General features: G+C 44.2%; 1 protein-coding gene across 5 annotated transcripts in view; it reads left to right on the top strand.

The window, feature by feature from the left end:
- Positions 1-12,888, top strand: part of KCNT2 (potassium sodium-activated channel subfamily T member 2) — a 222,334-nt gene that overhangs the window by 75,292 nt on the left and 134,154 nt on the right. For all 5 annotated transcript variants that reach the window (XM_081914811.1, XM_081914813.1, XM_081914814.1 and 2 more), the window contains exon 2: positions 5,768-5,847. In XM_081914811.1, the coding sequence (XP_081770937.1) occupies positions 5,768-5,847 (80 nt within the window). The remainder of the gene's footprint in view (positions 1-5,767; positions 5,848-12,888) is intronic.

Genomic DNA, 12,888 nt, shown 5'->3' on the forward strand with positions numbered 1-12,888 from the left:
CACTGGGGTCTAATTTGAATAGTAGAATGTCTGTCTTCTGGGTAGGGCTGGGTGGGGGAATAGTAGAATGTCTGTCATCTGGTTGGGGCTGGGTGGGGGAATAGTAGAATGTCTGTCATCTGGTTGGGGTTTCTGTGTTCTGCTCCAGAAGTAGCCCCTCCCTTCGAGTGTTCAGTTCAGTTCAGTTAGAGAGGCCAACTGTCCTTCTTGCCTCACAATGTTGTTTTAGTTTCTCTCAGACGGTATGTTACGGTGTTACCATTTTCTTTATTATTATATCTTTCTTTGGGATATACGTGAGCCGCTTGCTTTGCTGAAAAAAAACTGATGAAGTATGGTGGAATACCCTAAACTGGGGATATTCCCAGTCTGACAGGAGGATTGGGTTTTTTTAAATCGTTCCACCCTCCACAACATTGTGTGCAGTACTTACATAGGCTCCTTCTGTGATTTAAAAATCTTCATTGTGACTGGAATCGCAGGGGAGAGGGCTTTTGTTTAGCCCTGCTGCTTGAGCTCCTTTCAACTGGGGGTTGAGATCCACATTTATACAGTCAAAGCAAAAGCATGAGCTCTGGCCCTTACGTAACTTACGTGTAGCGCTGGAATTACATTTAAACCTAAGTAAATGTCAGGCAAGGATTGAACATTTGTTTCAGCCAGCTTCTGAGAGTCCTTCTCTTTTCATTGAATGCTATATAATAGGTAAAAAAGGTAAAGGACCCCTGGATGGTCAAGTCCAGTCAAAGGTGACTGTGGGGTTGTGGCACTCATCTCACTTTCAGGCCGAGGGAGCCAGCGTTTGTCCACATACAGCATTCCGGGTCATGTGGCCAGCAGGACTAAACTGCTTTTGGAACAACAGAACACCGTGATGGAAACCAGAGCACAGGGAAATTTACCTTCCCGCCACAGCGGTACCTATTTATCTACTTACACTGGTGTGCTTTCGAACTGCTAGGTTGGCAGGAGCTGGAACAGAGCCATGGGAGCTCACCCTGTTGCAGGGATTCGAACCGCCAACCTTCCGATTGGCAAGCCCAAGAGGCTCAGTGGTTTAGACCACAGCACCACCCGCTATGTAGCCAAGGTCTGCTGGGTTCCTTTAGTATATCTAACTTGACTTTCAGGAACTGAGTTCTTACATCACCTTTATGATATTGGAGCCTCATGAGTGCTGATGCTTCTTCCCTCACCACAGTAACTTGCATCACTCCAAACCACATAATAGGAGTGGCCCACAATGTTGCAGCTCTCCACTCGAGCATCAGTTATTCGAAAGCTGGGGTGTATGGGGTGTAGACACAATGTGAGGTTCTTCTGCATAGTCCCAGGCTTCACATCTTACCCAGAGATTACAGGAAGGAATGACATGGCTGCAGAACTCTATCATTGCTTTTCATAGTCTAAACTATGCACCTTCAAACTGTCTACCTGCTTGTCGGCCACCTTCCTTTTATACTTCCTGCTGTGGGTATTTTGTTCTAGTCTTGTGACAAGGAAGGGGGTAGGGCGCAGACTTTGCCTGGAGGACCCGACAAGTTGTCATTGAAGTATGAAAGGGTGTCGAGGCATTCAAATAATCAATTGCTTGCCTTTTGCCATCCTTGTTTGTCATGGAAACTATCGCACAGGAATGCCAATCTGCTTGGCAGCTGTGGTTGCTAAGGAATGAGAAGCAGGAATAGGGCACTATTAGGTTATCAGAGCCACTCATAATGGATGCTTTATAGGAAAGCGATTAGCTCCCCCACTCGCTCTCCTCATTAGCATGCCATCACCTCACACTGTTAGCCTGCTATTCTTTTATGTCACATGAGTGCTGTAATTTTCCTCCTGAAAATATAGGTACGCGGCTCAAAACCACCTGAATAAAGTGGGAATACTTGCTTTCTTTTTAAGTTAAATTACCAAGGCTTGTGAACTTGAATGCCTTTATTCACCTACTTGAAATTTTCTGTGAAAAGTAGAATCTGTGGCTTTGAATGCGGCATGACATCAAACAATGTGAGGATTAAAAGTGCCACTATATTAGTCACGCTACGGTTGAGTTTATACAACTGGTTTCCTTACAGGGTAATATTTCCAGGAGGAGACGCTTGGTTATAGAAACTTTTCCACTGCCAAGCCTTGGGAAAACCACTAGATTTGTTCTGGGAAAAACTGATCCTTGGATAAACTTGCAAATTAGCATTGTCTCTGTTAAATTGTGTGTGAACCTAAATATGTAGCCAGGCCTTGACTTATTACCATATTTTTCTGTGCATAACTCCCCCCCCCCCGGTGTATAAGACAACCCCTTTTGGGGGGGACCCAAATTAAGGAAATGGGGGGAGATTGGTCAGAGTTGTTGAGCTTTTTTTGGGGGGGGAATTGCTGCCAATTGCTCACCCTCCTGACTGCTGATAAACAACCACAGGCCTCGCCAAACCCAACAATTGATTGCCCACTCACTGCCAGCGTCCACTGATTGCCCACCCAATTACAGCAGCAGCCAATTGCCAGCAGGCCTTGCCGCAGCTACCAATCACCCGCCCAATCACCACTGACAATCTCCTGCTCATGGCTGACACCAATCGCCTGTCCCAACTCTGCACTATCTGTGTATAAGATGACCCCCAATTTTTAACATTTTTTATAATAAAGAAACATTGTCTGATACACTGAAAAATGTGGTACGTAGGGAACGTTGGGCACCTTTGAGGCTTATGAGAATGCCAGCTGCCCTGCTAATGTGTCCAACATGAAAGTGTAGCAACAGTTCTAACATTAGAAACATAAATCACCTCCACACATTATAGGTGTGAAAGGGTTCCATGGATTTCATCCAGCTATGTTTTACACAGAGCAGACTCACTGAAATTAATAGACCTCGGTTACTTTGGTTCATTAATTTCAATGAGTCTCCTTGGAGGAGAACTAGCTTTCAATGCAACCCCATGTGTTGAAAGCAGTGTTCAAAATTCCCCAGGCGCCAGGCACATTTTGCTACTGGTGTTGGTCCAGTTGCAACTAGGTAAGGTAAAGGTAAAGGAATCCTGGAAGGTTAAGTCCAGTCAAACATGTCTATAGGGTTGTGGCACTCATCTCGCTTTCAGGCCAAGGGAGCTGGTGTTTGTCCACAGACAGTTTTCTGGGTCATGTGGCCAGCAGGACTGTTGTGTTTGCAAAGTAAAGGAAGGATTGAACTCTGATTAATAAGAATACACACAGAGGCTTGAACCAGCAAGACTCTGGGAAGGGTGCATATAATCGTCTCTCTGTGCTTGTCCGAATCTGCAGCCCCCTGGCCCAGGCCGTTTTTATTCCCAAAAAAATCCTTTTTACAGAGTGTTCGTAAGAACCAATCAGATTTCTTCTGAGCATTCAAACAAACCTCAAGTGGGGACAAAGTTAAACTATAAACACTAGTTATCCATGCATACTTTTGGGGTAAATGAATGAATACTACAAAGGAGCGAATACAGAAACTCCGGAGGTCATAAACAATCAGTACACATGATAAGAAGGATGGCCAGAAAGACCAGATCACTATCACCTTCATGTGAGATTTGTTTCCTGGCTCCAAAGATATATATAATTTTAAGATTATATATATAAGAAACTACTTCAAATAACCTGCCCACTATCTTTATGGCACAGGATGCCTGCCTGGCAAAGCAACTGCTGTGTACGTGACGTGAGGAGAGAAAAATGGGCAGTAGAGTCAAAAGGGCATGAATGTAGAATCTTATGGGATTTAATCAGAAATTATCGTCAACATATCAAACCCAGTCAACACAATGTCTTCATCGTGGACACAATGGCCTGATGTATATTCTATAATTCCTCATGGTAATCCCACCTGACCCCTACACAGGACTAAACTGCTTCTGGCGCAACGGGACACTGTGATGGAAGCCAAAGTGCATGGAAACCCTGGAGCCAGCTGACTCATGCGCAGCAAAAGACCCACATCTTTGCGTCTGTGCTGCTGTGTCTTAGCCCTCCATCATCACATTAAGGAAAGGAAGTGTGGGGCTGAGTACAGACATCTTTGACTGTGCTGCAGCCTTTCCAAATGGAACTCACAGACCCCAGTCTAAAAACCTCTTCCCTAGCCCAGAGTTAATGCCATTTCCATTTCCGCTGCGTGCGTTTCTTTCTCCTCCTTGCATACTGGGGCAAGTATGTTTGGGCTGCGGGAAACCTCTGTGCATAGATCTCTGTGTAGACCTTGACAATGTGGTCTCCCAAATCCTATGGAAGACTTCCCCATGGCAGATGCCCATGCCTAAGGAGTGGATGTCAAGGTTGAGAGGTGGAACCTGGGGGTGGGAGCATTGGGGGATGGGTGGGAGTGGCCTGATCCCCATTAATGAATTTGTTTATTATTTATTAAATTTATATACCACCCTTTCTTTGAAGACCACAGTTTGGACTCTCCTCATGCATATAGCATGTGAAGGAAGCTATAACAATAAACACTTCCCACTTTCCCAATCCATGAAAAGTCCAGGGTAGTAATAGAGGGATTTCCCTCCTTTTTTTTGGATGAGGGGAAGCTGGAAACATATGCTCACTTGTAATGTCTGGTTTATTTACAGATATATGTTTACAGGGATGCGGGTGGCATTGTGGGTTAAACTACAGAGCCTAGGGCTTGCCGATCAGAAGGTTGGCAGTTCGAATCCCTGCGACGGGGTGAGCTCCTGTTGCTCAGTCCCTGCTCCTGCCAACCTAGCAGTTTGAAAGCACGTCAAAGTGCAAGTAGATAAATAGGTACTGCTCCGGCGGGAAGGTAAACGGCGTTTCCGTGCACTGCTCTGGTTCGCCAGAAGCGGCTTAGTCATGCTGGCCACATGACCCGGAAGCTGTACACTTGCTCCCTCGGCCAATAAAGCGAGATGAGCGCCGCAACCCCAGAGTTGGTCATGACTGGACCTAATGGTCAGGGGTCCCTTTACCTTTACCTTTATATAAGCAGAATGGGGTTGGAGCCAGGGTGAGGACTCTGTAAGAGGGCTGCACAACTGCTATGCTTACACCACTTTAAAGTCACATTACAGCATGGGTAGGCAAACTAAGGCTCGGGGACTGGATCTGGCCCAATCGCCTTCTAAATCCGGTCCGCGGACAGTCCGGGAATCAGAGTATTTTTACATGAGTAGAATGTATGCTTTTATTTAAAATGCATCTCTAGATTATTTGTGGGGCATAGGAAGTCATTCCCCCCTTCAAAATATACTCTTGCCCCCCAAAGGTTGAGGGACAATGGACAGGCCCCCTGCTGAAAAAGTTTTCTGACCCCTGGATTACAGCATCACCCAGCAGTCAACCTAAATTTGACATTCAAAACTCTTGGTTCTCTGTCCAAATTTATCTTGCTACTTGCTCTCATGTGAAATACAGAGGTGTTGTAAGATAAGTTTCCAGTCACCGAGGAGCATGAATGCGCCTTTTCGAAACTCTGTGGCCACCCATTAGTTGTCGGTTTAAAGAAATCAGGACAACCAGTCACAATAACACTGGATTCATTGCTGCTACTAGATGGTGTTCCAGGGGACAAGGGGTGAGAAGAGATGCAAAGCAATGCAGATGAATTTCTGGCCATAGTAACTCCCTGGAAATATATTGTTTGAAGATGCTTCTGAATTTTACAAAGTAAGTTTGTGCTTGTGGTTTTTATGCTGGGCAAACGCCGAAAGGCCATGTATGTAACAGTCATGTCTTTGTATTTAACATGCTATGATCAGCCTCCTACCTAAAGTTTTTCTTTTCTTTTTAGAGTACAAGTTGAATTCTACATGAATGAAAACACATTTAAAGAGAGGCTAAAGTTATTTTTCATCAAAAACCAAAGATCAAGTAAGCATTTTCTCTCTCTTACTACGTGTGGGTGTAATAGCGCTTCCTCTAAACCCGGGTTTCCTAAACTTGAGTTGCCTGTTGTTGGACTACAACTCCCATCATCCCTAGCTAGCAGGATGAGGGATGATGAAAATTGTACTCCAGGAACAGCTGGAAACCAGCATTTGGGAAACCCTTCTCTAAACAATAATGCTTGCTGATGATAAGAAGTGGTTATATGTTACATCACTAGGAGAATGTAGTCATGTTCATTACTTTTTGATGGGTCCGTTCTGAATAAATATTAATTGATTGCCACCCTGTGTTCCCAAATTCACAGTCTGCTTGCTAGTTGTTTGTTGCTTATGTATTTAATCAATTTAATATTTGCACAGCCTCAACAGTGTCTTAATGCTGCAAACTTTCCTCATCCCATGCTCTTTTAATATACAGTGGTACCTCAGGTTAAGTACTTAATTGGTTCCAGAGGTCTGTACTTAACCTGAAGCGTTCTTAACCTGAAGCGGACTTCCCCATTGAAAGTAATGGAAAGTGGGTTGATCTGTTCCAGACGATGAAAAAACACCCCCTAAAACAGCAATTTAACATGAATCTTACTGTTTCACGAGACCATTGATCCATAAAATGAAGGCAATAATCAATGTAGTGTACTATGAAATAAATAAGACAGTATTTTAGATGAAAAAAATTAAAATTTATTTCCAAACTCACTGTTTGGAGGGGGCTCAGGGTCCTCTTCCACAATCACAATCGGCTTGGCTCCCGGCATTCGTGGAGGCCTCAGAGAGCTCCTGCGGCTGGAGCCCAGTCGCAGAGCTTCTGCAGGCACCGTGGATGCTGGGGCTTGGCTCCTGGCCTTTGTGGAGTGGCTCTAGGCACCACAAATGTCGGGGCTTGTTTCCCGGCATTCACGGAGGCCTCAGAGAGCTCCGTAGGCCCCGCCGATGTCCGGGTTTGCCTCCAGGCAGCGGCGAAGCCTCCAAGAGCTTGGACAACTTACTTCCGGGTTACAATCGTTCGTAACCTGAAAAAACGTAAGTTGAAGCGTTTGTAACCCGAGGTACCACTATATAACCATGGTACTCTATAAAAATCCAGGTGCTAAAGACAAACAGATCTAGGCACAATGCCACAATAAGAAGAAAACCTTGCTGTGTTTTTTTCCCTCTTCAAAGACTCAATTTATCTAAAATACACTGTTTTGGGGGTCTTTTTTGGGGGGGAATTAGCAGGTCTCTCACTATATCTTGGCCAATGGAACATTTCTGGAAGTGCAGCCTGCAAACAGCGCCAGCTTTAAGATAGCTGAAGTAGGCAGCTTCCTTTCATGGCTGCCAAGAAGTATAGGAATCCAGCCAGAGATTCTGGTGGATATTTCTACGGCAAGCTGAATGTGAGAGAGTCCAAGTCAGACCAATGCCCCAATTACCCTACCTAGTATTGGACCTCTGGAGTCCCAAACATAGATATCCTTTTTAACTTACATTCCTGAGCATTGCGTTTGGATCCATCCACGAAGCATTTCTCTTATGCACTCACACATACAATTAAAAGTTACACCGTTTTTCCTATTAGATGTAATCCTCACTCCCTCAAGTGAATTTTTAATTTTAAAATCTGCCATTCTAGGGAAACCTGTAAACACTCTCCACCTATTCTGTCTGGTCTTAACCTCTTTATGTCACAGTCTCAGTTTTGAATGCAAATTCTACAATAATGCTATAATTGTTTGCTTGTATCAGAGTCAAGCTAAAGAAGGTTCACCCATCAGTAGCTTCCACTTTTGGTTCCACGGAGGTATTTTTGTGGGACTTTGAGTTATCCTTAAGCTACGTTGAAGCCACTTGAACTGCATCTGAATGTCAAGTCACTCTTAACCACTTGAGTTCAAGTGTATGTTTTGTTTTTTAAAAAAAATCAGTTGGAGATTCTTCATGATTCATAAGACTGTATCTGGGATTCTTGGAAACATATGCTTTCTGATTTTATATATACTTAACGAAAAACGTTCCTATACCACTCACCCATAAAATATGGCAGCAATCATGCAGGCAGTAGCCATTTTACATGTGTCCAACTGACATGCGATCATGCACACACTTGTCGTTTCCAACCCAAAAGTGGCCCGAAAACGGAGCGGAACAGGGCTGAGGCTGGGCTTATGCGTGCTCCACTGACACAGACAGGGGTCAGGAACAGCACCCCCATGCAAAATGTAAAAGCAGCACAGAACATTCATGAATTTTTTTTAAAACAACAGTATAGGCCAGTTGACGGAAGGGGTGGGGAGTATTCAAGAGATATTTGAAAGTCAAAAGCATGGATGTCTGCTGAATCTCTGCTAGACATTCGCAGGGAAACCAAAATGCTTGTTTAAAAAGCTATTGTACTACCAACCTTACTGTATGCTTGTGAAATGTGGACCACTTATAAACTCCATCTCCAACTCCTCAAAAGATTCCATCAAACGTGTTTCTGAAAATTTTAGCACATCACTTGGGAAGACAGGTGAACTAATGCCAGTGTACTGGATGAAGCAAAGATCACCAGTGTTGAAGCAATGATTCTTCAACATCAACTTTGTTGGACTGGTCATGTTGTGTGGATGCTTGATTATCGTCTTCCAAAGCAACCACTCTATTCCAAACTCAAAAATGGTAAGCAAAATGGTCAACAAAAGACGTTTAAAGACTCTCTCAAGGCACATCTTTAAAGACACTCGAACTCAGGGTGAAAGAGGGGAAACGTGCTAAGAGGAAGGCACGCTTGGCAAACCCTCACCGTGATCAACTCCCACCCGGAAACCTATGTCCCCACTGTGGAAGGATGTGTGGATCCAGAGTTGGCCTCCACAGTCACTTATGGACCCACTGTTAAAACCGTGTTTATGGAAGACAATCCTACTCGGCTATGAGTGATCACCAAAGAAGAAGAGAGAAGTGTTCACTAGCATGGGGCCAGCCACATTAAATGCCTACATTCTAGTTGAGGCTAGACAGGCATCTGTAACATGGTGGACCACCAACAATACTCCTCTGGATGATCTCAGCGATCAGACTGGGATATATTGGGCTGGGATTTTAGAGTCCTCACTTCTTCCAGATAGTTTAAGGCAGTGCATTGTCAGGAGCTGGAGTCAGGCATAGGTCAGCAATAAAACAATAAAGAACCCAATGTCAGTGAAGTTAACTCTTTATTCAAAAAACAAAACAGCTCAGTCCTAGTGGTCTTGCCCCAGTAAGGCAGCTGCGGCAACAGAAGGTCCCTGCCTTCCCACCACTCTCTAAAGCTGCTCCCCTGGTAACTTCCTCAGAGCCTAAGATCCTGTTATCTTGTCTCTCATTGTTCTGCTGTCTTCATTTCTCCACATGTTCTGGGAGATCAGCGGGATGGAGAGCTATTCATAGCAGCAGGAGGAAACTCCCTAGATTCTCCAGCTGCCTGTCTCATCTCTGTCTCCTGGCCCCCCCTCCTCCCCTGCCTCTGAGTCTGGACTGCCTCTTCCTGCTCACTAAACCTTGTTACGTCTTCAGCTTCCATCACCTCCTCCTCCCAGTCTGCTCCTTCTTCTCCCTCCCACCATTGTCATCCCACTATCAGTCCCCTGTCTCTGAGCCTCCTTCCCAGGGGGGGTCCCCAGCTGGCATCTCCCTCCACTCCTCTGACGTCAGCTAGTCTATGACATGTATGCTGTGTTCTCACACGGTCTCTTGACCGAGCCTCAGATCACACTAGTTTTCAGCAAGGTTGCTGCCTTGTGTGAACCATGCACTGGACCTACTGTCAATGCTTCTTCAGTTCTTAGTTCTACCTCTTACATTAATGTCTTAACTACTTTATTTCTTTTATAGTTGCAACCCAGACTTTCTACTCAGTCACCACATACAGATTTTGCCAGAGCCAATTGTTCAAATATTATGCAGAGTATATAGCCTTTCCCCATTTATTTATGTATTCAGGGAGTCAAGATTTTCATTACTTACACAATAGCAAAACAACAAAAACCTTCGCCAGTGTAATAGTCCTCCCTTTCTGCATCTGCTCTGCATCTCCTATGCTTTGTTCTGATCTTTATACTACTTTGAGAGCCAAATTTTCATTAAGCTTCAATTGAAAATGCTTAGGTGTGAATGCTCCCATAAACAAAGGCAAATTGAGACAGTTAATTATGCAAAGGTTATTTTTGATTAAGGGGTAGTGACTGGAGCTTGAAAAGATAACTTAATAGAATCTCTAATTCTGCACCTGCGTGCATACATTTTCCCCCAGCTTTTGCCAGTTTGCAGAAGGAAAATTTCCATTTGCAAGTGCTGTTTGAATTCATCACTAGGGTTTGCTGTCAGTGCCGACCAGGAGATTGACACCGACAGCCAGATCCTTTGAAGCTGTCACTTGACATCATAATGGCATCAGTAGTCAGAATGGCCTGTGGGGTTGCGGGAGGTCAGGATCCAACCCACTAGCTGGAAAAGGTCCCTCACTACTCTGTATAGAGGGGCTAAAGGGGATTTTGCAAGATATGGACACAGCATGGAGGCCACTGCAAATCATTCCCCTTGATGGCTTTCATCCATCAGGGATGTATTCATTTGCTGTGCTGATCAGGGAACATTATCCACATCACTATAGAACTTGGACATCCTGTGACTTTTGGAAAAAGTCATTCAATCTAAACACTGAACAAATGTGTACAAACGTCACAAAGGGCCACTTAAAGTGACCTTCTCATGGTGGGTGAATTGTGTGCCTGGGCCAAAAGTAAGTAAGAAAGATATTGAGCCAAGTGATAATTGTGCTGTAACATCAATTGTTTCATTAGACAGGTAATCCTGTAAAATTCAAAGGCTCGCATAGAATCCTCTGACAAAATCGATCCTAGACATTGTAATTAAACTTGCTATGCCTCTGAGCTGAAAGTTATTTTTTTATCCTTGATTTGAATTTTCTGCTTGACTGCCAGTGTATCTTATTACGAGCAATACGTAGTTAGAAAACCAAGGTTCGTTTTCAGCAAAGGTTGCTTGTCTCCTCCCCACCCTGTTGGGTGTCTTTTTCCCTCACCCCCAGCAAGAGTTGCAGGTGTGCATCTTTGTGTCTGTGCATTAAATGAAATTTCACGCCACCTGTAAAATTCAATTCAATTACCATTAAAACCATCAGGCTCTCTGAGTCTTCAGCTCCCTGTCCCCCAGAGGAAATAGAAAGCTTCTCTTAATTATGTTTGTTAGTAAATCAGAATAGTAAAAGATCTGCAATCTTTTTATTTGAGTCGTCCAATGTTTTTATTTTTTTTAAGGCTGCAGTTCTAAATATACTTCCTAGGGGAAAAGACTCATTGAACTCAGTAGGATTTACCACTTTGCAATCTTGAATTAAGCTACAATATTGCTTGGTCTTTTCCAAGAAATGGAGGCAAACCTTGGCTAACAGCAACAAAATATTTCTGGGACTTTGGACAAATGGACGCAAAGAAAATGAAGGTGCAGGACTATTTGGGTTTATGAGTCTGCAAAGTTGGAAGTAAGAGAAAAAGGATTGTCTTCCCATTAGAATTCCTGTGCTATTTGCTGGAGGAGGGATGCACAGACCTTGAATCTCACATCATGGTTGCCATTTGCCTTCCTGCCATGGAAGGCAAAAGTAAAGGACCCCATGTCATTTCATAGATCCAGCTGAGATGTTTTTGGGAGTCGTAGATGGCCGAATCAATGTGATACAGGAAACTAACATGAATCTAACTGAATCAAGTGTCCATCCATCCCTTTTTTTTTTTGAAGGTGGGGAGGGAGATTTGTGATGGTAATTTCTGCACGCATATGGGCATCAGGCTGGAGTCCTCTCCCCACACATTCTACATTCCAAGCAAAATAGACAGGATGGATCTGATCACTTTTATACCATGGGAGCAGGATGTTCAGCTCTGGTAAACATCAGAACTGGGATTGAGGGAGAGTAATGAAAAGGTCTGGGGAAAGCTCATGATCCTTAAAAACTGAATTACAGTTAACATTCACTGGTAGGGAATCTGCTCACCTCTCAGGCAGACCATTCCCTAGCTGTGCCCCCATTGCCCTGGCACAGGCTGCTTGATGCTTGAGACTCTTGGAAGATTAAGATGATGCTCTAGGTCAGGGATGGCAAGAGTGACCCTCCATATGTTGTTGGACTGCAACTCCCATAGTGATTGGCCAGTGGTGGCTAAGGCTGATAGGGCCTTGAGAGCCACTGCTTCTCCATCCCTGCCCAAATTGCCACCTCTTTGGTTCCAGTGAGAGCCAGTGTGGTACAGTGGTTAAGAGCGGTGGACTTGTAATCTGGTGAACCGGGTTCGTGTCTCCGCTCCTCCACATGCAACTGCTGGGTGACCTTGGACTAGTCACACTTCTCTGACGTCTCTCAGCCTCACTCACCTCACAGAGTGTTTGTTGTGGGGAAGGAAGGGAAAGGAGAATGTTAGCTGCTTTGAGATTCCTTCGGGTAGTGATAAAGTGGGATATCAAATCCAAACTACTACTACTACTACTACTACTCTTCTTCTTCTTCTTCTTCTTCTTCTTCTTCTTCTTCTTCTTCTTCTTCTTCTTCTTCTTCTTCTTCTTCTTCTTCTTCTTCTGTCCCCTTCTGCTTCACTGCTAGCATTGGCCAAGTCCAGGTGTGTTCTAGCTGCAAGAGACAGACAGGAAATTATACTGATAGGGAGGCATTCCTTACAGAGTTAGACTGAGCTTGGCAAAACCTAGGTTGAGTTTCCCATTCATCAGGAGACCTTGGGCAGATAGTTCTTTCTCAGCCTAACCTACTTCGCAGAATTGTTTGTTCTTCCTCTTCCCAGTCTCTCCTCAGTGTAAGCCACCATGAACGTATTAGAGGAAAGGCAGAATATAAACAGTATAGAATCAGTCTGAGCAGAAATGAAAAGGTGCTGGGGCGTGGCAGTGAAAATTTGAGGTGGCCTTAGAAAGGAGCCTGCAGCTCTTTTGGAAAAAAATGTTCTGTTTCCATTTTCTGTATTGATAGCTATAATCAGAATCCTCATGA

The sequence above is a fragment of the Podarcis melisellensis genome (genome assembly GCF_964234715.1).
Source record: "Podarcis melisellensis genome assembly, chromosome: 6".
Taxonomy (NCBI): domain Eukaryota; kingdom Metazoa; phylum Chordata; class Lepidosauria; order Squamata; family Lacertidae; genus Podarcis; species Podarcis melisellensis.